This window comes from Lasiosphaeria miniovina (genome assembly GCF_030549165.1).
Source record: "Lasiosphaeria miniovina strain SMH2392-1A chromosome Unknown B0T26scaffold_5, whole genome shotgun sequence".
NCBI classification, from domain to species: Eukaryota; Fungi; Ascomycota; class Sordariomycetes; order Sordariales; family Lasiosphaeriaceae; genus Lasiosphaeria; species Lasiosphaeria miniovina.
In genome coordinates, this window is record NW_026848224.1 from 3,675,289 (window position 1) to 3,702,049 (window position 26,761).

General features: G+C 52.3%; 10 protein-coding genes across 10 annotated transcripts; 3 read left to right on the forward strand and 7 right to left on the reverse strand.

Moving 5' to 3' along the window:
* Window positions 1-6,654: 6,654 nt before the first annotated feature.
* B0T26DRAFT_599236 (uncharacterized protein) lies at window positions 6,655-6,846 on the forward strand (the record flags this gene model as incomplete). Its single annotated transcript, XM_060435688.1, has 1 exon — window positions 6,655-6,846. A coding segment is annotated over one exon (192 nt), but the record flags the coding sequence as incomplete, so codon positions are not given.
* Window positions 6,847-7,105: 259 nt separating this feature from the next.
* B0T26DRAFT_833070 (uncharacterized protein) lies at window positions 7,106-10,289 on the reverse strand. The gene is made up of 3 exons (XM_060447489.1): window positions 9,579-10,289; window positions 8,723-9,504; window positions 7,106-8,670 (listed from the first exon to the last, which is right to left on the reverse strand). The coding sequence occupies exons 1-3, from the start codon at window positions 10,125-10,127 to the stop codon at window positions 7,584-7,586; spliced, it is 2,418 nt and encodes an 805-aa protein (XP_060294819.1). The 5' UTR covers window positions 10,128-10,289; the 3' UTR covers window positions 7,106-7,583.
* A 570-nt stretch (window positions 10,290-10,859) lies between these two features.
* On the reverse strand, window positions 10,860-11,413 carry B0T26DRAFT_753596 (uncharacterized protein; the record flags this gene model as incomplete). The annotated part of the gene is made up of 2 exons (XM_060445707.1): window positions 10,860-11,216; window positions 11,372-11,413. The coding sequence occupies 2 exons, from the start codon at window positions 11,411-11,413 to the stop codon at window positions 10,860-10,862; spliced, it is 399 nt and encodes a 132-aa protein (XP_060294820.1).
* A 655-nt stretch (window positions 11,414-12,068) lies between these two features.
* Window positions 12,069-13,419, reverse strand: B0T26DRAFT_782504 (uncharacterized protein; the record flags this gene model as incomplete). Its single annotated transcript, XM_060446724.1, has 6 exons — window positions 12,069-12,298; window positions 12,423-12,507; window positions 12,611-12,787; window positions 12,890-12,994; window positions 13,095-13,197; window positions 13,262-13,419. 6 exons carry the CDS (start codon window positions 13,417-13,419, stop codon window positions 12,069-12,071), a joined length of 858 nt encoding a protein of 285 aa, XP_060294821.1.
* Window positions 13,420-15,268: 1,849 nt separating this feature from the next.
* Window positions 15,269-17,728, reverse strand: B0T26DRAFT_782508 (uncharacterized protein; the record flags this gene model as incomplete). The annotated part of the gene is made up of 3 exons (XM_060446725.1): window positions 15,269-15,470; window positions 15,518-16,910; window positions 16,960-17,728. Coding segments are annotated over 3 exons (2,364 nt in total), but the record flags the coding sequence as incomplete, so codon positions are not given.
* Window positions 17,729-20,003: 2,275 nt separating this feature from the next.
* Window positions 20,004-20,747, forward strand: B0T26DRAFT_742158 (P-loop containing nucleoside triphosphate hydrolase protein; the record flags this gene model as incomplete). The annotated part of the gene is made up of 3 exons (XM_060444068.1): window positions 20,004-20,119; window positions 20,199-20,580; window positions 20,643-20,747. The coding sequence occupies 3 exons, from the start codon at window positions 20,004-20,006 to the stop codon at window positions 20,745-20,747; spliced, it is 603 nt and encodes a 200-aa protein (XP_060294823.1).
* Window positions 20,748-21,244: 497 nt separating this feature from the next.
* On the reverse strand, window positions 21,245-22,744 carry B0T26DRAFT_365740 (uncharacterized protein). Its single transcript, XM_060434634.1, has 2 exons — window positions 22,046-22,744; window positions 21,245-21,981 (listed from the first exon to the last, which is right to left on the reverse strand). The coding sequence occupies exons 1-2, from the start codon at window positions 22,591-22,593 to the stop codon at window positions 21,456-21,458; spliced, it is 1,074 nt and encodes a 357-aa protein (XP_060294824.1). The 5' UTR covers window positions 22,594-22,744; the 3' UTR covers window positions 21,245-21,455.
* Window positions 22,745-23,291: 547 nt separating this feature from the next.
* Window positions 23,292-23,978, reverse strand: B0T26DRAFT_753601 (uncharacterized protein; the record flags this gene model as incomplete). The annotated part of the gene is made up of 2 exons (XM_060445708.1): window positions 23,292-23,673; window positions 23,773-23,978. The coding sequence occupies 2 exons, from the start codon at window positions 23,976-23,978 to the stop codon at window positions 23,292-23,294; spliced, it is 588 nt and encodes a 195-aa protein (XP_060294825.1).
* A 114-nt stretch (window positions 23,979-24,092) lies between these two features.
* On the reverse strand, window positions 24,093-24,542 carry B0T26DRAFT_596610 (uncharacterized protein; the record flags this gene model as incomplete). The annotated part of the gene is made up of 1 exon (XM_060435618.1): window positions 24,093-24,542. A coding segment is annotated over one exon (450 nt), but the record flags the coding sequence as incomplete, so codon positions are not given.
* A 1,547-nt stretch (window positions 24,543-26,089) lies between these two features.
* Window positions 26,090-26,560, forward strand: B0T26DRAFT_677830 (uncharacterized protein; the record flags this gene model as incomplete). Its single annotated transcript, XM_060440151.1, has 1 exon — window positions 26,090-26,560. One exon carries the CDS (start codon window positions 26,090-26,092, stop codon window positions 26,558-26,560), a length of 471 nt encoding a protein of 156 aa, XP_060294827.1.
* Window positions 26,561-26,761: the final 201 nt, after the last annotated feature.

Here is a 26,761-nt window from a genome sequence, read left to right on the forward strand (position 1 = left end):
TGCAATCAACTGAGAAGTTAGAACCTCATCCCAACTATATCCCTGCCATTCTGCGGCAATCAACTCCCGGGAGCAGGCTCTGGACGCGCCACTCAGGCTTGAGAGTCAAGTTATTCGACTCGAATATGAAATTGCGCTCAAACGCTTTTCTCAGCCTGGCCTGTGCCCAACCATTTGCCCTTCTAGATGAGTTGACTACATAATAGTCAGCTTCATAGTCAACGTCCTATCAAACTACCTGCTGCCGTGCTCCAGACAGAGCTATCTAGCATCTTCCGCCAGTGTTACACTTGATCGAAGTTGACAGCGCATTGAATTGTCTGTCTAGGCTAGAAGAAAGGTTCGAAGGACGAAGCTGTAGGCCTCCTTATATAGACTCTGTAGCCCTGTGCCCCCTACCGCCGCCTCCGACGCTTACTGTTTGTTGGTTCAACCGACAGACATCTTCAAACAAAGGTCAAACGTAAGATGACGGAATAAGCTGACTGTGGCTTGAAGAGTGGCTCAAAGTGGCTCAAATCTGGGCGACAGCCAGGCTAGTTACCCACTTAATCGACTGCGTAGATCAACGCGGGTAATATATGGCGACAGTATCAATTTGGTGATGAAAAGTTTATTCTGATTAACACGCTAATTCCGACGTCGCGATAGTTTGGAAATGACGTTTCCACCGTTGCTATCGTTGCTGTCGTTGCCGCCGAGGTTGAGATAAGGTGGTCTTCCTAAATCACGTGACGTGATATGACCCCACATTTGCAACGACAACACCACACCTCTCCTCTTGCCCTGTCTCTTTTGAAGTGCATAACTTTGAACAAACTAGTGCATTGTACGGAACTTCTCGCGTGGTTCTATAGTTTTCATTAAAGAGCAGTAGTATACGGGCCGTTCTAGCCTTTATGTCCCTTGAACTGCATTGCGGTTTGCTGCTCTGTAGATAATCGAACAGTCTTATCTAATCAATCGCAGATCTATCTAGGTATTGCTGTAAATCTACATTTTCCCCCAAAAACATGGTATCCTCTAGCATTACCAGTACGCCACATACGAAATATTGTCCATTGTGCTGCGTTTTCTACTCTCATTTTGCTAATAAAGAATGCGCTACATGCAAATTAAGGTGAGCTGAACGGCCCTTTCATTTCTTTCTTTTTTTGCCTCCGACGACCCTTTGGCGGCGCCAAGGGCGGGCTGCTCGCTCAAAGGTTTTTCATTCTTTTGGTAGTTGATCCGGGTCGGTTAATCCGATCGACCAATCACCGGAACGCAGTTCAAACCTCGCCAATCCTTGGTCAAGACTCAAGAAACATCTGGTGAAATTATAAATGGAGTTGAGATGACACCTTAGCTCCGCCACCTGCGCGACTGTAGATCGCTAGCCTCTCACGGTCACTTCAATGGCTCATCTCGGCTGAATTTAGTTCTGTGAGGTTGCAATAACATTGGAGCTCTAATTATAAAAACAGCAATGAATAATTAGTCAAGAGAGCGTGAGACAATGAGCGCCCTCGCATACGTCGGAGTAGGTGCTGGATATTTTTGCATGCTCACCCTTTTTTTCACAAATAATGGTGGTTTTTAACAACGAGAAAAGGAAATCCTTGCGGTCTCGTGATTAATTTCGACCTTCACATGACTTTCCACCCCATCTACCAGATTCACGCGCAACGCGTTGCCCGCCAACACCCCGCCACAGGATTGCCACCCATTAACCCCACCCCTAGAGAACTCAAGATATCCAACTTCGCTTCCCCCGCCAAAACACAAAGTCGATTTTGCTTGCGTCTTGCAGAACCGACAGATATCCAGCATGGCGACGAAGCGCCTACACGAGGGAGGCTATAGCTCCCGAGAAAGCGTCGCAAGCTGAATGGTAGGTTCCCAATACCTTGTGATTCCAAGCCCACCCCGCGATTACATCCTCAGCGCACCTTGGAGCGACGCCCCCGCGATATCCGCCACGTCACACCCATTTATGCCAATGATATTTAGGAGACCTTGAAGTTGTCTCACTGTTTCTAACAATGTATGCATTTCGCTAGATTTCCCGATTGGTCCCTGCTCGATTCGTGATTCGAAGCCGCCGGGCCCCCACGGGTACACAGAACCTAGAGATCATCTGTCTGCCATGGGAGAAGGCAATTGAGAGTACCACCGGAAGTCGACAATCGCAAACCCCAACATCGTCATCTTCTGCGCGGGAACCTCGGAACTCGGCCGAAGCGAAACCCAAGGTTACTAAGCCTCTTTGGTTCCCTTCGAGGTAGTTATTAAATGAGTTTTACCCCTTGCCACTGACCCTTATTTTTTGTTCTGGAAGGACAAAGCCAGATTGGTTCCCTACAAGTTTCCGAGTCCTGGGGGCGCCATGATCATCGGGGACGTAGTAGCCATGGAGTTATTATATTTTGCCCCACTCCTAGAGTAGGGCTGGTAGATAAGATAGGACCACTGAGAAGTAAATAGATGTAGAATTAAAGTCGATTACTAACTGAGTAATTATCTCTGTGTAGTGGCTATTCCCCTTGGTCGGGCCCATTAATCAACCGATGCTGCTGAAAGATAAATACGAACACGTATTTTGGGCCGGTAGCCAATGACTCTATTGCTTGTAGGAAGTCTGGCTATCTAGGCTACCGCGGAATCTCTATGTGAGGGTGATGGTCTGGAGCAGTGGATCTCATGGATCCACTTATGCCTCGGCCGCATTCGCGACGTATAAATAATCGTCCGATGCACGCTGCACCCACATGAAATCCCCCAAGAACGTCTAACGGCCTAGCTTCTCGTTAATTATGCCCCTTGGGTAATAAGGGAATCGTGGTGCTCCATGAGCCGCTTGATTCCAAGTACGTGGCAATCCATTGTCACACGGCCATCGTTGACAAACACTCCTTCCCGTCCCAAAGACCTGATCTTCTTGAGCCAGCTTTTGATCTCCTCCGCATCAGTGGCTGCAGGCTCGTCATTCCACTTAGCCGAAGTAGAAAGGGCTACGGACTCATAAACTTGCTTATTAGCCGTCGTAGAAGTAGCTGCAGGTGCAACGCTCCCATCAGCCGGGGTCATAGAGGCTCCAGGCGAACCACTCGCAGCAGCAACAGCCGGAGGCAAGGGGTTCGCAAGCGCAGCAAGAGGCGAGCTGGTTGCGGGCCCACCGCGACCAACAACCAAAGGCAAACTAGCGACACTGGCTAGTCTCCGGGTATTTTGGATAGGCCGTTGTCCCAGGGGTGTGATTAGGTGACTAACGGCGTGATACACACTCTCCGTCTCGTTGAGTGGTATACGAGGGCCTGTACCAATAGTATAAAAGGACTTTTTGGAAGTCCTACTCTCCGAGGCGAGGAGGTCGGCTGTGTCGTGCGGGTGTAATTTTCTGGTATGACCAGGAACCCATTGTCCCCGAAACGTAACCTGGGTGGGGGCAATGCAATTCTCGAGGTCGATAATTTTGCGCTCTATCTCCTCAACTATCCCATTCAATGCAGTCGAGATAGCATTAGCCGGCGTCTTCTTCTCGGTCCCGATACGGATTCCAACCGTATCTGAGTCGGAAAAAAGGGTAACCCGAACGGTGCCGAGTGTCTGTCCCTGTGCGGTAGCCAGCTGTGCAGCTCTGCCCAGCTCTTTGATAGCGGTAGTAAGGGTTTGAAGCAAAGCCAATGCCTCTACGATATTGTTATCGTAGCATGTTGCGGCAATGTGCCACGCCATTTGGACCTCTTGTCCGTCCTCGGGAGTTCCTGGAGCGAAGCGACGGAACACGATGCCAATGCCTGCCGGGCCTAGACGGGCATTCCCTGGAGTAGACCCGTCACAAAATACTGCTAGGCACGGGTCCTCGACTGTGGAGGTCTCTGCATAAGCTTTATTTGCCTCATATATGGCCAATGCTTTATCTCCCAGTAGCATATATTCGTGAGGACCGACTGGCGAGGTGGTGGTCATGGGCAAAGGGGCAGGAGCTGGGGGCGCTGGGTTGAGTGCTGGGAGAGGACTGCGAGAAATTGAGGAAGGATGGCGTGGTAGCAGTGACGGGTGCGGCGAAGAGAGAGGAGCGCCTAAAGATGATAAACGTCAGGAACATGATGATATCAACTGAGCAACCGCTACATAATAAGCCCGACGCAAGACCAAAGTGCTTATAGAGCGTCTCAGTAACGCGTCTGGGCAATCTGCAATTTCCGTGACGAGGCTAGGCGAGTGCGAGTAGATGCCTAGGGTTAGAAGCGAGTCGTGGAAACATTGGGTTGGAAGGGTTCTAGGCTCGGCCCTTGAAATGGAGCGACGGCAGGGGGGATTTTACGGCTCTATTGCACAGAGGACATGTGTTTGCCAGGGTCTTGGAGTGACGGGTACTAGTGTACTGCATGAATTGAGTGCTTTGATGACACAGGATGATATCGGATATGGAGGTGGGTGCGTGCGTGTGAAGAGCTGGAGGCAACTATTGGATGGCGCCTCGAGGCGGCTCTGGTTTCCCGAAAATGTTCTACGACTAAAGGAGTCTTCATCGCGGACGATCGAACCTTGAGATTTGAACAGCATCGCGGCATAGTAAGTTCAGCTTCACTTACTAGTGGTCTTCTGGCGCTTCGCATCTTGAGGCGTAGCCTCGTTCGCGGCTTTCCGCTTCGCCATGTTGCTGAATGCGAATTTGAGGAATAACGGGTGAAGATATAGAGGGGAATCTTTTTTTTTCCTTAAACGGTCCAGTTCTCTGGGGGCGGGGTTAATGGTGGCAAACACTGAAGCACACCGCACACGCTAATTGTTCAGAAACAACTACCTTGTAACGGCGTGCAGGCGACGCGGGTCTGGCTCAGTACGCACCTCTGGAACGTTGCCACGATCATTACGGTAATCCCATATGCCAAGGACGAGCTAGGTGGGCAGATGGGTAAAATTTATTACGCCTTGTAATAGATTTACCTAACCACTAAATTCGCATTTTACTGTCACTGAAAAGAAAGCACTTCCACCTGCCAGTAGACCCCACCATTCGAGCACAGAACCGGACTGCTGTGGCGGGGCTTTGACTTAGAGATGGGAGAGGAAGCTGAGATACGATTAGACGGTCATGGGTAACTGTCACCTGGCATCCAACACAACGCGACTGTTGCACGTGATCGAAGTTGACAGCGCATTTAATTGTCTCTCTAAAAAGATCTAGAAATACAGGAAAAGAAGGCCCTTTGTGGCTGGGATCGCAGGGACCAGGCCGGAACCCGGCCTGATGCGCCCTTAGCCGAGGCATAGGTGGTTCTAGGACCCACCAGTCCAGGCCATCACTTCCACATATATATTCCGCTGTGGCCCAGATAGCTAGACTTCCTACAAGCAATCCAGTCATTCCCTTCCTGCCCACACCCTTTTATACCCAACAAGGAAACAAAGGAAATCTGATAGTACTAGCAAGAAATGAGTAAGTGAGCATCATAGAGGGCCTTCTTAAGGGTCAACTCGGATGTAGCGACAGTGACCAAAAGTTACCAGCGCACGCGAACCATTTTGCAGGCCTGTTGATAACTCGCAGTCCTGGCCACCTTTCAAGACCGCCTGTCAACTGACCGCCTGTTAGCTAGTTTTACTTTTGGAAGTGCTTCCTTTCCGCCCATGGCTGGCGTCTTTCTCGCCGTCGGGAAGCGCGGATAATCATATAAATACAAGCCGTTCTTTGTCTTTTGTGCATCAACTGCACGTCCCAACAGGTCTAGAGCATGTGACTGGAAACAATAAATCGTGCATCAATGGCTGCGCAACATTGAACAGGAAACCTGCATTTCAACAGCATGTGGTCCTTTTTAATCTCTAATGAAGACCAGGTCGTCGGTGGTTCTGTTCAGCCAACGGGTTTCGCCCAAATGTTTAGGTACGGAGATGTTACAATCACAATCGCAAATATAAAGACACAATTGGTGCGGTTTCACGCCACGCATAGGGCGGGTGGTAACAATTTCATAGCCGTCAGGAAGGCTGTCAGCTATGGTTAGTCCGTCAGGAAGACTCCTCCCAACATTCCCGCAATTCAACGACGGTGCCACGTCCTCGTAGCCTGGTGGCGATGGGATCGAGCCGTTAGGTCCTACAGGCAGTTTTTGAAATCCCCTGCAAGGCAGCTGCAGGACAGGCCGTCGGCAGGTATGTATTTGAGTCGACGTGTTAGAAGAGGGCTTTCCGGGACGGTAGAGTGGAGCCGCATTTCTTGTAGGTCCGACTGTCGGCTGGTTGGCTTAATTAGCTAGCCTGGGCTTGACTTGGCTATTGCAATGGACTAGCTTGTTAGAAGAACAACGCCGTGAACAGGTTGGATTGGCACAATTATCTAGATCCGGGCGACGAAAAGTGAGGGCATTTAGATTCCCTTACTGAAAGTCAGAAAGACTATAACAGCCGAAGATTGCATGCTTCTAACCGGGCCGACAGATCGGTTCCTCAAGCCCCAGGGATTTTAGCTTGTTGGTCAAGGTCCTCTTGCTGGTAATTAAGCTCATCTCATCGAAGTAGCTAGCCTAATTGATTGAAGGTTGTAATGCGGTTAGGGATTGGTGGACTTGGTCCTAATGGAATGGTGGACTTCAACTCGTTTCAAGCGGAGCTTCAGAGTAGGCGACGCATGTGATGACCAGGGGGGACTTCGGGGGTTGGTCCGTGGTCGACGGGAAGGGCGTGTTCCGCGCCGACACGCGGTACCAGCTCCCGACGGACGACGGGGCCGACATCTTTGTGCGCACGGCGGGGCCGGCGCAGGCGGACGGGCGGATCCACCTGGCGGTGCGGCTCGAGACGAGCAGCGCGGCCTACTACTGGGTCAACAGCATCGTGGCGGTGGCGGTGCGTACGTCACGTACGACGCGTGGCAGCTGGACAGCCCGCTGGCTTGATCAAGGAGTGGTTCTGGGTGTTTGATTTCGCGTTTCCTTGAGGGAATGATGTGGAAGATGTGGGAAAAGGGATAAAAGCTTTGCCGGTGATAACAGCAAAACTGGTGAAAGGGCCTGCTGTGACACAGCTAGTGACTTGCTTTCTTCTCCCTCTTGTTGTGGTTCGGACAAATTGGAAGCAAAGAAAGGGCGGCTGGAGCAATTCGTCTGTCAAACATTAGGGCGTTATGCAAGATTTAGATTTGCCGAGTAATAGCAAGTAGACACGAATGCCCCCGCCTTGATAGCGTTCTTTTCCTACACGCATAGGGGCGAGCCATTGATCTGTACACCTATTTGTGCAACTGTTGAGTCAGCTGTAATACTCACTGACGAAGATCTCCACCCACACAAATATTTCAAGATTAAATTAGACCACAAAGACAGCCCGCGCCCGCCCCGCCATTTAGCAAACCTTTTACCATCCAAGTTCATTTCTTGTTTCCTTTTGGTTCCTTTGATATGCTCCCACACCACCAATATAGTTAACAGATTGTACCGTCATACACTATCCGTTGCCCATTCCGTGCCAAGCACGGGGAGCCTGCGCAGACAAACGCAAGAGAAGAAAAGAGGAGATGATCATACAGATTGAAAATACACCAGACAGTACAACAAAAAACACCGCTTGGGAATATTAAACATATACTTGTAGAACTAGAAGGTCCTGAGGTAGCCGCCCCCTTGGTAGAATCGAATTTGGTGCTCCCTCAAGTCTGCCCAGTTGCGGAGCTCCTGCTCCTCGTCCTGGGGCGTCATAGTGCCACCGCCAGCGACTAGGTTTCCTGGCCCTGTCTTCTCGAGGCGCATCAGGATATCGACAAAGCGGCTAAGAGGCTCTTCAGCCTTGACGGCCACCGGTCCCTTGCGCTCAGGGGCGTCGTTGATTAGCGTCGAAGCCACCTGGCGTATCTTGTTGATAAGTGAACCGCCATTTGGCTCCATGTTGCGCTGCGAGATGGACGTCAGCACCGTGAGCAGGTTCTGTACAATGAGCTCGCGCTCGGCCGACATGTTGGTGTCGATGGAGTCTGCGGCTGCCTGAAGGGCGGCGGCTGCCAGACTCTTGCTGGAGACACCGTTAGAACTACCGTCAAGGCCGTTGTCGGAAGCAATCGCCTGTTGCGTCTGCACTCGGGTATTTTCGCGGTGCACGTCGCGAAGGTTCAAGTAACGCTCGACATAGTAAGAACGGGTGGCCAACTGCGAAACGTAGATGTTGGCTTTTTGGATCTCGTACTGTAGAAGACGACGATGCTCGGGGTTATTCTCAATGGCATGCCGGATATCTGTCGGAGGTTGGTGGGCGGGATAAGCTGGCGGGCAGTACTGGAAACCGTGTTCGTCAAATATGCCATCGGGTGGAATCGCCGGCGGGAGGTCTTCCAGGCCTAAACATGGCAGAGCATTGTTCAGGTCGATGGTAAGCTCCCTGGGGAGATCATCCATGACTTGCTTGACGGCTTGCAGACATTCATCTAACATGACCTTCTGGTCGTGGAAAGGCAAGGTGCTAATCCCATATGAAAGTTCGATGCTGACAAGGCCGTTCATGGTCATGTATATTTTAATGCCCTGGTTGAACCCCGTGAGTAGGGAGACAACGCCTTCGGGTTGGCCGAGAATCTGCTGAGGTAATATGTACTGGTCATCAACCTCGGCGGGAAACTCGGGATAGGGCTCGGTCGGCGTTGGAGGCGGGAGGATGATCTCGCCATGCGGGCCCCCAAGCTGAGACATGGATCTGAGAAATGGTTAGCAACAACAAAGCCGAAGTGGGATGGCGTAAGACATGCCTAACACCGAGGAACATGACCCAGAAGAGCCGCTTTCCGAGCTGGTCTTGAACGTGATCGAAAGGTGGACCACGGTATGTAACGCCAAACATGGACGAACCCAGATCGCGGGGTTTGTGATAGCCCATCTCCCTGATGAAGGCCATCGACTCGGTCAGGAAGCGCCGGCAAAGTTTGTATTGAACCATATAGCCAGCTGCCAGCCCGAGGAAGTAGCTGGTGGCTGCATCGTAAACGGTTAGATCCCCCTTGTTGTAAAACATGGGCCCACGGGCCTCCAGCGTGACAGTGCGGCATCTCTCGATCATGGCGATGGCCTTGGGGAAGAGGTTCATGCCGTGTTGCGCCTTGAGATGTAGCCTTGCCGTGCGAGGAAAGGAAGCGACCAGGATACCGATCATGCTCGCTAACAGAGCGAGGAATTCCCGACTTGTTCGATCTTCGCGATTTGCAAAAGACCGGCGGAATGTAGGTTCGTGTGGAAACGGGGCGAGCGGGTGAATGTAGGTAAAGAAGTCGTCGATGAGCAGGGTGAGGACGGGCCAGGGGGCAATTGACTCGGCATCGACGACTGGACGGGGATCTTGGGCGCCAGCGATCGATATCAGGGTCTCGGCGGCGTTATGAGGGCCAGGGCTAAGGTTGGGCTCGAGGCGGGGTCGTTTGGCGGCTTTGGCGGCCTCGGCGTGCTTGTTCGGAGGTCCGCGTCGCTTCATCTCGCGCATGAAGGTGCAGTCGACATTGAGGTCGCAGCATGGTTTACATGGCTGCTTCTCGTCGCACTAGAAGATTAGGTCACGTCGGTTAGTTCAGCTTCCACGTCCGAGGCACCCGAGGGACAGAGGAGCTCTCTCACCTTGACCTTGCGCTGGCTGCACATGTCGCAGGCCCTGCGAAGTCGCGTCGCTTTGGCGCTGCCGGGGGCCGGGGCGACTATGGTACCACTGCCCGACATGTAGGAAGGCTCGGTGGGAGTAGCATACTGTGGCGTTACCGGGCTCTGCATGGGCGGGGGGGCCGGGGCAGAGACAGCAGCCTGGAGGGCTTGTAGGCCATGGTGGGCGGCTATGGCGGCAGCAGCGGCGGCGGTGGCTGCGGCGACAGAATGGTCGTCGGCCGAGGACAGACTGTGGATGTACGAGGGATGCAGTTGGCCATGGTGTTGCTGAAGTTGCTGCTGGAGCTGGGTATCGTCGTCGTGTGGTTGCGATTGTTGCTGCGGCTGTGATTGAGGTTGCGATTGCGATTGTGGCGATTGCTGTAGTTGCTGCTGCTGTGGGTGTTGTTGATGCAGCTGCGATTGTGGTTGGGGGGGCTGTTCGGCGTCTTGTTGCGGGGGTTGTGCGGCGGCGACGGCATCGGCAGTCGAGGGTGAGAGCGGCGGAGGCGGATAGCTTGACGACATGGTGCCTAGGGACTGGGTCTGGGTCTTTGCTTCCAATTGACTGCGGCCTCACGGCTTCACTCCGGATGATTCGCAGCCGGGGGGCGACTCGTCGGGGAAGGCCCGGTTGAATCGCGGATGATCTTTGGCGTTCCTTTGCCAGGGCCAAAAAGCGAAGCGCTCGCGGCGCGGTCGAAAAAACTGCTTGACAGGGGTGGGTGGTTGGTGAGGGCGCTTGAGCACGTGACTGCACCACTTCAATTCCCCACCTTCAAATCTCAAGGCCGTGCTCCAGCGTCTGCTGTAACGTGTTATCCCATTTAAACCTGCCATCTTGCTGAGATAATGTGCTCGAATGCCGTATCCACTCGTTCAATACAGAACCAATCAATGCAGGCCGCACTCGTCAAGGCCCAAAGCGTCAGTTAACTAAGGGGTAATGCAATTCCTTGACGAGTACGAGTACAGCCTCCAAGGCGTTCAAACACGCAGGGAAACCGTATTTGCGGCTACTTCATGTGAAATCCACCAGGCCCTCGATAAAGACGCCGCCGCGACCCTTTCTTCATTCATCTCTAAGCCCACAGCACTTGGCGATGCAGTCATGACGAAAGCCCATTTTCACTTTACACCAGATTTTTCTCTCGATACCCAATTTCGCGCTGAGAACGATCCCGTGCCCGAAATTGTAACACGGCCAGCAATATTGCGATCACCGCTTCTGCGACAATAGAACCACCGATAATCGGCCTATTATTGAGTGCATCCGTCGACGGGAAATCTAGCAAAGGCGATCTTATAGTCGAAGGGGTTGGGGTCGGCGGTGAGATTACTGCTCTGGTGCTCGATGGCTCGCTGTGGGTCGATATTTTGCTGATGATGGTGCTCCATGGTCCGGTGTAGGTATTCGGTGATCAATGATGTTCTGGTGCTCGATGGTGTGCTGGTGCTCAATATCTTGCTAGAGCTCGACGTGGTGCCGGTGGCCAATGTGGTGCTGGTGGTTGGTGTGGTGCTGGTGCTCGACGGCTGCTTGGTTCTCAAGGTCGCGCTGGTTGCTTCTGGAGCGCCCAACAGAGACATGACCATGGCAGTGACCGAGGCTTGTAGCTATTGTCCGACCTGGTCACAGAGGCTGTCGGGATCAGGCTATTCTCGGGAATAGCCTGCTTGGTTAACGAAAGAGGTTGAGTTATGGTCTGAACCCGCACTCCGGGAGAAGACAGCAATCTTGAGGTGGAAACTGGGGAGTTCGGGTCACGAACATGTTGGGACGCGTCCTGGGCGGAAAACGCAGCAATCGCCATGATTTTTGACTGCCGCGACTCACGCAGAGCAGCAGCCGCGAGAACTTTCGATTGCGTAGATTGCTGCCATGATGAAACTGTCCAGGGACCGAACACAATCGCAGCCGAAAATGCAAGTGCCTGCAGCAACCACGTCCCAACTAGTTCAGCAAGGCCGGCCTCGACTCTGACAGTCTTGATTTTCGGAACCGCGATAGGCTTGGATATATCTCTCATGCTCGCTTCTTGACCGCGGCGGCAGCAGTTTCCGTGGACTAGAGTTGATAATGGGAGGTTATCGGGATGAGGATTCGCACAGCCTGTTCCATCGCCTTCGGGAGTCAGTTGTCTTGGAGCCTCGTCTCGCGTTGATGTCACCGACAGAACGTAGTGCTTCAATTTCCGAATTCCAATTCCTGTAGTAGTTGCCCAGCTCTGCCGCGGGATCCCACATCGTCAAATTATGGTTTTCCATGTGGCGATCATGCAAGCCACTCAAGCTACGATCCTAATCCATACTCTAGGAGCGCCCAAGTTGATTTTCGAAACTGAGGATTGCAGCAGCACCTGCTGGTTTGAATGCGGGGTACCATATATCGTCGTGGAGCACGAGATAGAGAATCGACGTTCCCATCCTACATGCGACATTACCCACTTGTAGCCAACCTTAGCCAGGTCAATACAGCTTGATCGGCAAAGGCTTCAACTCTTCCAGTAGCTTCAGCTCCTGGCCGTACGCTTTGGCCGGCGGTCCATTTCTCGCCCTGTCCAGGGAGCTACGGCCGAGCATGATGGACTCGTACCCCCTGGCGACGATATTCTGCTGGTATCTGTCAAGGTCGGCCCTCAGGGCTGCAAAGCCCGACGTGCCGCTCTCGCTCAGCACCTTGCTCAGCTGCCGGCGTCCTGGATGGCGTATAGCGCCCCCTCACCGAGTGCTGCGGTTCATTGAGTCAGTGTTACCTCTTATTGACGGAATACAGGGTAAAGAGTAGTGGCCGGAAATTCCACATGTCTAAACAATACGTACTAGGTGTCATCGGGTGCGCCGCGTCCCCGATCAACAACACCCTGTTTACCGGCGGCACCTCTTTGATCGCGGCACCCCACCACCCCTGATCATGGGAGTCAGTGGTCCGTCTGGCCGGCCTTCTTATCGACTTGGCCCAAGACAAAGTAGTAGTCTCCGACCGTCTTTCCGTCATCGCCCACACGCACGCGGTTCACGCCTGAGAACAGCGTGAAGTCGGGGCCAAAGGCAAGGGACAGCGAGTAGCCCAGCTGGAGCAGCTGCTCCATGTTGACGCCGCTCAATTGTGTTTCGCCAAAGATGACGGTCGTGGGAAATGCGTTGAGCACTTCGTCGTTTGAGTTTCTGGAGGACGTGGGGCCGAACTGTGGAAGAGTTAGAAAATGATGTTGCTCGTGGTTTCATCAAAGCCAGTTAAGTTTTTCCTTGGGTCGTTGTGCGGCGATCGGGCGAGGCAGGAAGCTTACTCGCACTGAACGTCCCGTCAGCGCCAACCAGTATGTCCCCGAAGCAGATAAGCCGTCTTCGAAAAGGACGGTCACCTTGTCGTCGCCCACTTCGATGCGCATAGCCTACTTGGCCCAGTGCACCTTGACGTTCGTCGACAGCACCTCACGCAGGCGAAGGCGGTTGGCCCTGATCCATGTTGTCTCGGGCATGTCTTCGATGTACAGTATTCGGCCTCCCTGGAAATGGTAGACGGCCCGGGATGGCAGATCCGGCGGCAGCAGGGCTCAGGTCGTTTGGGAGGGAGTTCCCAAAGAGCGAGTCGAGGCTGTGATGAACATTGAGTTGTGTTCCATATCCTGGAAAGTGGAAGTCCCTGTGACGGTTCTTACTCATAGAGACCAAGCGCATAGCCCTGTCCTCTGGCTGGAGGACTCGCATCACGCTCAAACACCTCGAAACTAATTCCCTGCTTGCGAAGGCATTGAGCAAGGGTGAGACCACCAATGCCGGCGCCAATGATCAATATGCGTGGTGATGTACGCGCCATCGTCAAACTGCATATATGGGGAGAGTTTTTGGTTCTGGTAGCTGATTAGTGATAACAGATGTATTGATGGTCAGAAGTGTCTCGCCCAGCGCTTGAAGGCGTTGCTTTCAAGAACTGGGTGAGGGGAGGGAGTTACCAGTACAAATACCCTCATCTTTGGCCATCAAGGGACTTAGGTCTAGACCTAGACTTAAACAGTAAGCACAAGCCAGCTTAATGACATCCCGCCCACCGGACGGAGCCTGAGCGAGCTAGGGTATGCCTTGCCCAGGCTCCAAGGATCCTTGGGCGAAGTCTAGGGAGACACCATTGGATTCTCAATTTAATAGCTCATTCGCCCACCGATTGGTGAGCGTGCCACACCATCGTCCGTGCCTACCGACGCGGTGCCCAGAGTGGATAAGCCGAGTCAAATCCAAGCCAATAGTGCGGAAAGTATGCGACCCGACGGGGCTGCATGGCCGCTAGACAACCCTTTCAGGGACGCCCGTGTCAATGTGACAACAGCTGGCTGCACATATGCAAACGGCAACAAAGGTCATATGTGAATGGAATTCGGCCAAGCCGCCATGCGATAGAGTTGCGTCCATGTCCTGGAAACGAGCCTTGGCGAGCTTCCTTCTAGTGTGACGAGTCTGAGGCATGATGAGACCCTTGATTAAGCCTCTGTTCCGAGTAATGTGGTAATGTGGAACAGATAGACACAACCGGTAGAAGGGTCGTGATCGGACGAGGCTATTTTCCCGAACAAGGCATATTATTCTTGTGAAAGAGTTGGGGTATCCGACGAGATGCTTGAGTTACCTAGTACCACAAGTAGCTTGATTGTTATCCCCGAGGACAATCTCTAGCATTTTACGACAAGCTAAACCCACGACAACCAAGACCATCACATATTCCTGTAAAGAGGGCAAGGTGATTCTGCAAGATGGCACAAAGGCCAAATGTCCCACAGATGTCCCGAACGCCCTTAACAAGACGTTTACATAACCCAACAACCCAGCGCAGGCACCAATCCAAATAAATGCCAAATCAATCAAATAAAGAAAACCGTATTTGCAGGCAAGTAAGCCATTTTGGAGGTCAAATTCAGGCCAAATTGAGGGCTAGGTTAATTGGCATATTTGTAAATATTTCCCATTGGTTGGGCTATTTTTGGGCCTAATTTTCCGGGTTTTCCTGGAACCAGAGCAATCCCTGAACAAGGCCAACCCTGAATTTTCTGGTCCCGGGAAAATCCTCGAATGCCCTGAATTCGAGTGCCGCTGTGCCACTGCAATGCAACTATCGCTAACCGCTGTAAACAAACTACCGAATCCTACCTTCCTAAAGCGATTTCCCTACTTCTTTGGCTCCCGAGTCTTCGATAATATGCCTGCCTCCACCGCTGATGTCACGACCCTCTCGACAAGCCTCCCTACCGCTGAAAATCGTCCTTTGGCGAGTAAATGAGGATCCTGAAGGTCAAGGGCTTTTTTCCGTGCCATTCGGGGCTCGATTTCCTTGCTTTTTGGTGGAGCGCCAAATTCCGTCAAATAAGTCAAATAAACCCCACCCAATCAGAGAGAGCCTCTTAGATAAATACACCATTTTGGGCCTCAAATACAGTCAAATAAGGCTTCATATTTGGCCTGATTGAATTGATGCTAGCGCTGCAACAAACATTCTCCAAACATCCCTTTTCGTACGTCGAAACACTGTCCATGTGGTCAACGTTCGGTATCGAGATATCATCCCCAGTAGGTGTAGTTCGAGAACTCGGACCGCATGCTCTCGAATTGCTGCGCCATTACCTAGAATAACTCCTTGTCTGTCCCACCTAGGGCCAAACCGACGAGCTGCGAGCGCATCAGTACGGGATCCGCGCCATGCGCCGTTCTCGCACGCAGATAGGTTCAATTTTTTGTACAGATAGTTTTGCTTCGACCTGTTTGAACCACGAAATGATCTTCTCCAGAAGCCAGAAGTAATTGAGCCCTGACAATGGCAAGTCCCCACACACGTCAGACAATAACTCCGACGTCAAATAGTCAAGAAATCTAATCTCATTGCTGTCATGAGTCAAGGACATGAATTTCATGACGCCTGCGTCTTATACGTTAAGCTCTGGGCTTGCTCACGTTGAAGGATTTCGGGTTGTTCGGTCATTTCCTCACTGTTGATTCCGGGTTCTTCGGCCATGTGCTTACGAGCCAGACTAGGATCGGCCATATTGTTCTTAAGAATAAGCTTCATCGCGTCCCAGTCTACCGAGTGGTAAAGCCTGATCTTGGAGCTCGTAGCCCTCAATTTTCGCTTCCGGCACAGCATTGGGTCGTGGTTCTGTCCTCGAAGTTGCATTCGGATGTTTTGGCGTCGGCAAGGACACTGCTTGAGTCTTTGGAACAACGCCTTGAGAAATCGCGATGTCGGGATTTTGCCGTCCGCGAACCAGACCCTGGTAAAGCGGTCCTGCAAAGCTTTGAAGATACCAATGTGACGCTCAATATACCCTTTTTGAACGAGCATGTTGTATAGATGAACAATGAACAGGGGCTGCGGGGTCATGTCTAAAGCGAAAACGCCGAAGTTATACACGCCTGAAAGCGCTCCCGCGAGGCCGACTCCACAAAGAAACGGCGAGTATTCCCAGAGACTATTTGGGTTCGTATCCGCGAAACGTGACGATGGAATTTTTGTCGACCCAAGTACGTGTTTGGCTTTACCGAGCCGGTTGACAAGCCCGGACTGGAACTCCTTAATCCTGCGACGAAAGAACAGAAATTCACGCTGAGTTGTAAGGCCCTGCTTCGACAACTCCATATTCAAGGTATCAGTTAATGAATCGATAGCTGGCAAGAACCCTAGGACAAATGGCGTCTCTTTGTGACCCAAGAACAAAGTAAAGTCGCGCATGGGACGAAAATCAGGTGGCGACGAGGAAAAACGATTGCGGTTTATGGCAATATACCACCCTCGTGAGGCAGTCATTGAATCGACAATGAATTGTAGCTCGAGAACATGGTATGGGAGAATTCGTTTCCGGATGTCTGTGCCTGGCTTTTGCATTGCGAGAGACGTGATAAAGCTGGCAAATTCGCCAAATTCGTAAAGCGCTGGATGCACGCCACACGGCCCGTTTTTGGACCAATCCACAAGATCTAGAACGAGACTCTCATTCCCCGCAGACCTTTGCTGTATCACAGGCGAAGAGTAGACATTGACCAAGTTGTAAAGCCAGTTGATGGTGTACGCACGGCGCCAAGCGAGTCTTTGGTTCTCGGTCGCTGTTTGTAGGTCTATATTTGGGATCCAGTTTTTGATTTCGCGGAGCATTCGTTTTGTTGGCTTGCCTGTACGCGTCTTTTGAAAGTCGGCAACGAAGTCAAGGAGGTCTCGATACGTATTGATCATGAATTGATCCTTGCTGTCTTCCCGGTCACCGTATTCCTCAGATGGTCGCAGTACATCCTTCGATCTCATATACCTAAATGTTAAATTTGAGCAATTGTCTCTGCAAATTGAAGGGTGTATGGTTGATCACGAACACGTCATTAAAACTACCGCGGTCGCTCAACACAACAGCTTTCAACACCATCTCGTATGAATCGTGGTCCGGAAAGTTGGCGGACGTCTTCAACATGAAAGTCCGCATAACGGATATGGCCAAGTTGGAAACAGTGGCCGCCACAGCGCTGTTTAGACCTGAGTAAGCGACCTCGTGCCACAGTGGTTGCACATAGGACCGTAAGCTTGACCATGTAAAGAACATCTCACGGGCCGCAAGATGGCGATCAAACACAAGATCATCCTTGTCCAGGATGAGGAGATACCGCTCCAGAGATAAATCATCAAGGGACATCTCGGCTTTGACGGGCTTTGTATTTTTTCCTCTTGTCTTCTTTCCTCTGCGGGCTTTTCCTTTGCTGGATCGCCTCTGTTGGCGTCTTCGTGGGCCTGGAAAAGTTGGCTGTGTCTCGTTGTCGCTTGGGTCTTCGCCATCATATCCGTTGTGATTTTCCTTGGTACCGTCAAGATTTAGGGCCTCAAAGAGGTTGGAAAAGCTGAGGGGCTTCAGATCATCATCTGTATCGCGGCATCCCCCATTGCCATGGGGTCGGTCGCTCTTGCCCTCTTCCGGCTTCCATGACTTCCCGCCCAAGGTCTCAAAGGCCTCGACCAAGTTGTCGACGAAGAATTTGTGGGTGGCGTTACTCTTCTCGATGTCTGCATTGTTGGTTGCTGCGGCGACTTTCTGGAATTCGTTGAACGTGGTCGTCCGTGCATCGATTACGGCCTGAAACAAACGAAAAATAGCAGAAGGAACCTTGCCGATCTTTCCGCCGGAAATATCGCCAATTCGCTCCGCGATGAGCTAGCAAAGGGGGACAAGACCCGCAACGGTGATCGCACTAGCGGTATTCAACATTCTTGGATCGTCATATTGGTGGTCTTTGTTGGGGGCTGAGGGTGAGCCTGTCAAGGGTTCCGGGGCCGCGATAATGCTGTTTGACGTTTGGATAATCTAGTGAACCAGGAGCCTTATGTCTCGCTTGTACTGGAGGTAGACTGTTCGCGTAGCCATTTTGCATATGCTCAGACTTCCCAAGATGCGGTTGTGCTGGTTGGTGAAAGGGAGAGCCTCGTGGTGTTGACAGTTGAGTGCTTCTAAAAGAATGCCTGCGTTATAGAGGGAGAAGGAAAGAGAAAATGTGCCCCATTACGTCTTGCCCAAAATGGAAAGTGGGGCAGCGTGAGGTTGTGAAGAATGAAGTGGGTTGTGGAAGGGGCGGATGAGTTGGCGGGATACCTGATTTTCTAAAATATGAAGCACTCGCTACCTTACCTTGCTGCTAGCCATGAAGGGTTTTGTACCTACTCCGTACCTTAAATGTAAACCTATTAAGGCCTATTTCGTTGTCCCAAATACCCTGACGCATATTCTCATTCATTATCTACCAAAGCCTGATATTTTTAATATGGAACCACGTAAAACGAGCAGAAATACATAACAATATGGATTGTAGCTTGATAATACTCATGAGTATTTTTTAGCTGGATTGATACGTATGCTAAGCCTGAAAGTTCCCTGGAAGTATATATCCGTACTACAGGCGACTTTGTCGGCGAGGCTTCTGATTCGTTAGCGATGGCCCCGAGCGGGGTGACATACTCAGCCGCACTCGCACTGTGGACAGTCCACAACCCAAAAGAAGACAGGATCACGAACAGGCAAATGCGCGAATTCAACCCCCCCGCCTTCACACCACATCGCCCGGGATGTCGGACCCGCTCAGTATCGCGACGGCCGTCGTGGGTCTCGTAGCGACGGCGGGCAAGATATGCCTGGCGCTCTCGGCGTTTGTGTCGAGCGCCATCGACGCGCCGCAGTCGGCGCGGGACACGCTGGCCGCCGTCGAGGACGTCAGGCTCGCCCTCGACATGGTCAGGGGCCTCGTAGAAACGGTGACAAACCTCCCCAGCAACCGCCGGCTGCTAGTGCGGCTGAACCACATCGCCATCACCTTCTCCAACTGCGTACTCACGCTGTCCGAGCTCGAGTCGCTGGTGTGCTTCAAGGACGGCGTTCTGCACCGCATGCGATGGGCCTGGGGCGAGAAAAAAGTGTTGCGCCTGCTTCCGCGGCTGGATTCGCAAAAGGCGTCGCTGTCCCTGATGGTGACGGTGCTCATGTGGTGCGTACTTTATCCGGGTTTTATATCTAATTACCCAGCGCGAGGTCTGTGCTGACAAAGTTCACTTCTTTTTCTAGTCAATCGGAGATGGAGGCCCTGGCGAGCCGCGACAGACTGAACGCGGCCGTCGAGCAGATTCTGCAGCGAGATGCAGAGTTTGCTGCACGGGTGCGGAACCTGGACGAGATGCAGTTGGGAGATAACAGCTCAGTCAGGTTCTACGATAACGATTCGATTGTCGACCCGCGCAGGCTGTCCGTCATGGTGGCGCCGCTACCCGACGGCCCCTCGGACTCGAGTTCGTCGGACAACACTGGGTCGTCTTTCACATCAGGGTCGTCTTTTACATCAGATACATCAAGCCTGACAAGTCGCGAATTTGAGATTGTTCTTGAGCAGTCGAGAGTCTACTCCCGGACGGTATTGAACGACTCAGATATGTCGCTTTCTAGCTCAACGGCCCGGTCACACGCCTGGACCATGTTGTCGTTGAATGACATATCCGTCGTTTCGGTCTTTCGACTTCCCATCACTCTCGACGACATCAACAATTTTGGCCTCGACCTTACGTTTGCGTCTCTTATCCGGGGACAGGTGCCAGTCATTGCAGAACCCAGCTCGTCGCAGGGCAATCGGAGCCGGCCGAGTCAAACAGGGACACACTCGCCAGAAAGTCCACGCCACGGTTCAGGGAAGGGTGTCCAGGCTTCGGACAGCCTTGAGGTTCCATCAGATCGTTTAACTCCTGTCGACTCTGGAGGGTCAGATTCTGGTGCACCTCGCACCAATACTCCGAAGGTGTTAGCGCCCCTCCATGGCAGCGCTACCTTGGGCGGGACTATCAAGTGAGCAAAGGTCGATTTCCTGTCAAGGCGGAATGCCATATACTAACGCTCCGACCACAGGGCTATGGTTGTTGGTTCCGGAAATACCCTGAAGACAGAGACGCTCATGGCATACACGAAGAACAAGTTCCCCGACGTATTCGTGCCCCCCGTGTTCGACAACTACGCGATCACGGTGATGTGAGTACACATCCCTGGGAGTTTTAAGGGAGCTGAACACTTTTGGCGCTGCATTACACGCAATTAACTTCATTTTCAGGATTGACAACGAGTACTGGATCCTCGGGCTCTTCGACAGCAGTGGGCAGGAGGACTACGACCGCCTGCGACCGCTCTCGTACCCGCAGACAGACGTGTTCCTCGTGTTCGCGCGCATCGGCAGCCCAATCAGCTACGAGGACGTCCGAGAGAAGTGGGTGCCCGAGATCAGACACCATTGCCCGGGCGTGCCCTTCCTGATCGTCGGCATCGGGAGCCACGACGACGACGAGCTGTTGGAGAAACGCAAAGGAGCAAGAGAGCCATCCAGGCGCGAGGATTACACGCGGATGGGCAAAAACCTGGCCAGCCAGCTTGGCGCGGTCAAGTACGTCGAGTGCAACATCTTCACGCAACAGGGCCTGAAAGAGGTCTTTGACGAAGTAAGATCAAGATGCAAATATGAAATGACGAGAGGCTGGATCTAACTGTTAATGCCTCACAGGCAATCATTGCGGCCCTTGAACCCCCAGTATCTAAAAGACGCAAGAGACGGTCTTGGAGGCCCGGGTTCTTGAAAGCCCTGAGGGAGACCAATGAGGAGGATTGAAATGGTCGCCGACGAACCTTTCTACTCGAAGTTACAGATTTCTTCTTGGATGCATGCAATGATGTAAAATATGCAAGCTTTGGTCTACTCTAGGAGCGACTTCCATAGTGAGATCTGTCACGATAGTGAAAATGCCTATACCCATCACCATGTGCAGACTAAAATGAACAAATTGAGCATTGCCGCAGTAATTACAGCAACAAGTCAACAACTGGACGGTACCCACGGAGTCATACGAAAAGGTAAGGTTGAAGGCTAGAAAACACGTGAATATTGCAGGTTGCATTTCAATCGACCGTGTCCGTTCTCGTAGATGCTGCTGTGACAAGAGAACTTGATACTTTTGTATTGACGAGATCCGTTTCCATGCAGGATACGGTTTTTGGGCTAGAAAGACTTTCAGCCCCTTTGCATCTCTGGTTCAATTTCGACGATCCTCTCTTCCATTGCTCTTTGATCTCTGGATGAGAAGAGTAACTATAAGGAGCACATGGGCTAGCCAAAATGGTGCACTTGATTTGCAACAGAAAAGCAGGTAGCGGAGTCCACGCGGACCAGAATTGCAAGTAAACCGAAGCAAGAGCTTCGCCAAAGAAAAAGAAATCGTAAAGAACAGTCATGATTCATTAGTACACCCTCCCTGCCAATTCGGGGCGAATCCCAAACCTTGACGAACCGAAACAAAAAAAAAACAGCAGCCCTTGGAGCCTAGAAAGAATACGAATACGCTCTGCAGTTCTGCTGCACACTGCTCGCCGCCACATTAGGCCTCATGAGCGTGAAGTTCGCGCCCTCGCCCAGTCGCGACGCCGTCGGCAGCCCTATCTCCGAGATGCCCGAGTAGACCATGTTGGGGATGCGGACGGTGACGCGTGTGGAGTCGGGGAGCTGCTGCAGGGGGCGGACGACGTCGACGAGCCGCGTCGAGAGCGCCAGGATCAGGCTCGGGAAGAAGTTAATGTCGAGCACCTCGAGGTTAGGAATCCGCTTAAAGAGCGCCATGTGGTTCTCGCCGCCTGCTCCTACCGCCGCCTCGGCCGTCTCGAAGTATTCGCCGCCGATGAAGCGCTGACAAGCCTGTGGGTCGTGCGGCAGCATGTGCGCGATGAAGGCGATTGACCGCACGCGTGACAATGCCGTCGCTGGCAGCCGGTCCAGAAACACGCGCAGCTCCGGGAAGCTCGCGAACGTAAACGTGATAGACCGGTAGAAGTACTCGGAGACCTCGAGATATCTAGTAACGTTGCAGGTTAGCTAATAGGCTTCTGCGATCTCGCAGGATAGGAGGATGACTATACCCAAATTTGCACGTTTTCATTAGAGAGATCAGGTCGCCGAGCTGGAACTTGGCGTCGCCGGTAGTAGGAGGAGTAGCAGTTGCAGTGCCGGGGGTGTTATTGTGGTCCTCGCACTGCCAATGGCCGCAGACGGTGCCCGCCTGGAAAGTGTCGCCGTCGCATTTCTTGCACACCAGATAACGAGTAAACAGCTCCCGAGCCAGGGTGACGCGGCAGATGGAGGGGCAGAAGACGTGCTGGCGGAAGCCGGCATCGCGCAGCATGATGTCGTATACCTCGCGACGTACATCGTAAGGTAGCGACGTGAAGAAGGGCACCTCGATTGGCGCCGACGACTCGAGGCGGATGAGGCGGCCGACGGGCAGCGCGCGCTTCAGGTCTTCGGGCCAGGCGATGGGCTTGATCTCGGGCGCTTCCTGCCTCATTGACCGCGCAGGACTGGGCCTGTGGCTGCTACTGCTACGGCTACCACTATCGCTGCTTGGTTGGGTGCGGCGGCGGAGGGGCACTTGGGTTCTCACCCCGGGAGAAGCAAAAGTTGCCGCCATGCCGCCGTGCCGGAAACGATTGACGGGAATGCGGGACGAAGGAACTTGATCTTAAAAAGAGGACTCCGGCGAGGGTTTTTATGTTGCTGGTGATGTGCCAGCTGGCGTGGTTTGTTCGGCGCTAGAGCGTGGGAGCCTTGAGGCTGTGGCGCGCCACGTAAGAGTCATGTGTTTTACGTGGGAGCCTGAGCCCGGCCCCGGCGTTTGCGTTGCTGCCAGACGAGGCAAGCACGACGAGCGCGCAATCCCCCAGTGAATTAGGCAGGAAGGTGCCGAGTGCCACTTCTTTCCCTTTTGGGAGCACAGAAAAGAGACATCACAAATATTGCCTCATCTCGACTAATTGTCCCTATCGGCAATCCGGCGTGCATCGATGCTACGCAAGTACGAAATGCTGCAAGTCTTGATTTGAAGGTCACTTTCGGTATCGAGACCCCGCCGCAATAAATTAGACATGAAAAGGAGGAACAAAGGAGGAAGCAACCATTGCAAGATGCACAAAATGACATTGTTATCACTTCACATTTACTCGGATGCACAATTTTTGTTATATCAATTCATTTATGAGATGCTTGCGTCTCTGTCTACAACATAGAGTATCTACAGTCCATTCATTCATATCTCAGTATACCAGAAAGCTGTCTCAGGACAGTATATGTTTATAGGTCAGTTTGCACTCCAGATGCACTGAGTTGGTCTCAGTACTGGCCAAAGAAGGGGTGGTTGATGATCTGCTCAACCGACAGTCGCTCTTCCGGCATCCACTTGAGGATAGCGCAAAGAAGGCCGATGAGCCGGTTCGCGTTATCGGTGCCGAGCTTGTCGATCGCTCTCTCGAGCTGGGACGAGCTGAGTCCCCACGCACTGCCCGCACTATTTGGGTGGATCAGCTCCTCGTCGGCCATCAAGTTCGACAGGGCAGGTTTGTTGGGGTCGTCAAAGGACGGGAAGCGAGCCTCGATGTTGACATTGTCGGCCAAGAGCGCATGCGATATGATCTGCCTGTAATGCCTCGGGATTGGTCCGCAAAAATGCTCCCAGTTCTCAAAAATTGCCAGGAGGCGGCCGGCGGCCGTCGCACTGTTTCGGAAATGGCAGCGGTGGAGCATAACCTCCGAGAATGTGCAGCCTAGCGCCTAGACATCGCTGGTAATGCTGGCAGGGCCCTTTGAGAAGAACTCTGGTGCCATGTAGGTGAGCGGGATGGCAGTCCTTTCTTTCTCTTGCACACTCGGCTCGAATGCGGAGCCGAAGTCGACAACAGCGATCTTCGGTTCGTATGATACCCCATCCGTGTATTTCATACTCAAAAGCTGCTGCAAGGCAACGGTGTCGATCTTCGCATCAATAACCTGGTATCCGGGCTTGGTTCTCATCTGCTTCATCGTCGTCCGGAGATTCTTCACGACGCGAGGAAGTCCAAAGACTTGAGCGATCTCAGTTTCATCGAAATGCTCAAGTCCAGGAATCTGGAAGAGAATGTTGGCTGGACGGAAATCACCGTGGCAAATGCCTAGGCTGTGTATGTATTTCATAGCCTGGGCAATGTTAAGGCAAACAGATCGCCGCTTCAGTTCGGTGTCAGTGAATAATGCAAAATTGCGGTGGATTTTTGGTCCCAATACAGGGAGGACCAAACACATGTGGGTTCCGTTTGGTCCGTCGATAGAGAAGCTGTCAATAGGGATGGCAACTCCATGGTGAAATGCACTCCAAGGGGCGACTCCGTGGTCAATAAAAATGTTCTTTATCTTCAACTCAACAGCGCCAGTCGTGCCGCATCTTGCCTTTGAGATCTTGACAGCCCTCCATTTTGGCTTGCCTACCTCGTGCTGGGTGTCCTCGCAGAGCCAGACAGTGCCAGAGCCACCTGACCCCATCTTATTCATGATACGGAATCGACCATCCGGTCCGATGCTGTCGCCAATGTGAATAGGGTGAAATCCGCCCTTTTTGTAATCGGAGATTTTCTCGGGAGTCTCATTCTTTGCGAGCCGGTAGCCCTCGGGCAAGAAAGCGACATTTGGGGTTCCGGACGAAGCCATGGTGAGGATTCAGATCGGGAGTTGTTAGGTGCCGTTGTAAAAGCCAACTATTAGAAAAGAAGGAGGTCTACTGATGGGGTATTTTAATAGAGAAGAGAGTAACGGCGAGAGTGAAAAGCGAGCGAGACAAAACATTGTGACCATTTAGAAACAGCGGCAACAATGGAGGCACAGTTGGTTGGTTCGGCTACTGAGACGACTGAACAGCATCATTGTAATTTCACAGGCAACTAAGGCTGGCCGGCAGTTATATAACCTGCGGCGAGTTGGCAACAGGGTCCATGCAAGCAAGTGATGCTGTCCAGAATAGAGGGAACCTGGTCTAGGAGAGCAGGGGTGTTTGACCGACAGTGCAACAGTCAAGGTGAAGTGTGGCGAACTTGTAGTTTCAATCACACTGTTTAATTACTAACCTCAGCCTTGGACTAAACTAGGTTCTCTTACTGCGCGCCTGTCAGGTTTATATTTACCTGTGTTAGGACTTTTGAGATATTTGACAATCAGGGTGTACCCGATCAGGGGCCCTTTGGCACGCCAATGTGGTTGTCTCGAGCAACATTATCACGGGGGCACGCGAAACCAGATTGCGGTCTATAAAATTTAAACTGGAACAAGAGACTGGGCTATAACATGAGACCTCACTTTTATACTTCAACAGTTCATTAGGCGTTTCTATCTAGAACGTCGACAGTCAATGCTGACTTAGTCTTTGTAGTTGAGATGGCACTCAAAACCATAGGCAACTCTTGTGAGAAAGGATCAGAGCATAGGAGGGTGGTAATGAGTAGGTTGGGCAAGAAATCACAGTTTCAGAGTGCAATATTCCTGGAAAAAAAGAAACCTCTTGTTCATCCGTCTCTGCTTGGCATACCCGCTTGGTCGTCGAGATCCCAAGCCTGTGTCAATGCCTGTTGTCAATGCCTATTGTCAATGCCTATGGCCCGGAGAGCGCGGGGCGCCTGAATCTGGTGGTTCCTGTCGGGATCTGAATCAACATCCCGCACCTACCCCTGCAGTCGCGGATAGGCGTAAAGGCCGCGGATTGTTGACAGTGAATACGCTTCTGTCATTTTTGGAAGTCCCTTTGAGCGCAAATCTTACGTGAGTCGGGCCGCGAAGTCAGCTTCCCGATGGGCAGGATTGGCCGGGTTTAGTCGAACGCGTTCGAAAGGATTTGGGCATTGAGGCTTGGGCCTGTTGGTGCTATGATTCCAGGGGTTGATTCGACCACCCAACCGAATCCGCTTCGCATTTTCCGATTTAGTTTATGCGAAGCGGATTCGCTGGAGACGACGGACGGGGATTGATAAGATGCCAACAGCCTGGATGGCCGGTATATAAGTCTATGACTTGCCATGAGAAAGACTGTCATGCTGCTCAACTTCATCATCGCCTCATCAACGTCATCCAATATTATTTCCAAAACCTTACACTCCCCACCAACTCGAATCATGTCTGAACTTTACGGCACCATCCAAAAGACCATCGACCAGTACTTTACGTCGCTCGACGAGATCTTCGCCAAGAAGAGCATTGAGAGCGCCAGCCGTGCGCGCACTGACGACTGCACCTTCACCATCGCGCCAGCATCTTTTCTCCGCGACAATGGAATGCCGCCTGACCACAAGCTGACCAACGAGCAGCGGGCTGGGTACATGAAGAGTCAGTTCCCGGCTATGGACCACGCCGAGTCCGAGTCGGTCCAAACTGTCATTGATGCCCACACGAAAACGGCTGTTGTGCAGAAGCGCAACCACATCACGCTCGTCAACGGCAAGAGCATCACCACCGAGTGCGCGGTCTTTTTGTGGTTCACCGACGACGGCACCAAGGTCAAGAAAATTGTGCAGTTCACCGACACTGCCGAGACTAAGAAGTACCTTGGAATGGTCAAGGAGGCGATCCAGGAACTGAATGCTTGAAGAAGCGTCTGATTGGATAAGGCTTGGGGGCTTGGCAACTTTTTCTGGCTTGGGGGCTTGACGGGGACGCATGGCCGCGACGAAAAAAGCAATGCGTGGAACTTGGATGCTTTCCAATGGACTACTACGGCATCAGTTCAATAAAAATTCCTTCCAGATCAGTGCCTTTGTACGAGTGTGGGAATATGAACAAGGCTCGAC

Coding starts and splice junctions, on each gene's coding strand:
- B0T26DRAFT_833070 (XM_060447489.1), bottom strand. CDS start 10,127: ATGTCGTCAAGCTATCCGCCTCCGCCGCTCTCACCCTCGACTGCCGAT. Junction 9,505..9,578: donor GCAGCCAGCGCAAGGTCAAG/GTGAGAGAGCTC, acceptor CTAATCTTCTAG/TGCGACGAGAAGCAGCCATG. Junction 8,671..8,722: donor GTCATGTTCCTCGGTGTTAG/GCATGTCTTACG, acceptor ACCATTTCTCAG/ATCCATGTCTCAGCTTGGGG.
- B0T26DRAFT_365740 (XM_060434634.1), bottom strand. CDS start 22,593: ATGGCGGCAACTTTTGCTTCTCCCGGGGTGAGAACCCAAGTGCCCCTC. Junction 21,982..22,045: donor ATGAAAACGTGCAAATTTGG/GTATAGTCATCC, acceptor CAACGTTACTAG/ATATCTCGAGGTCTCCGAGT.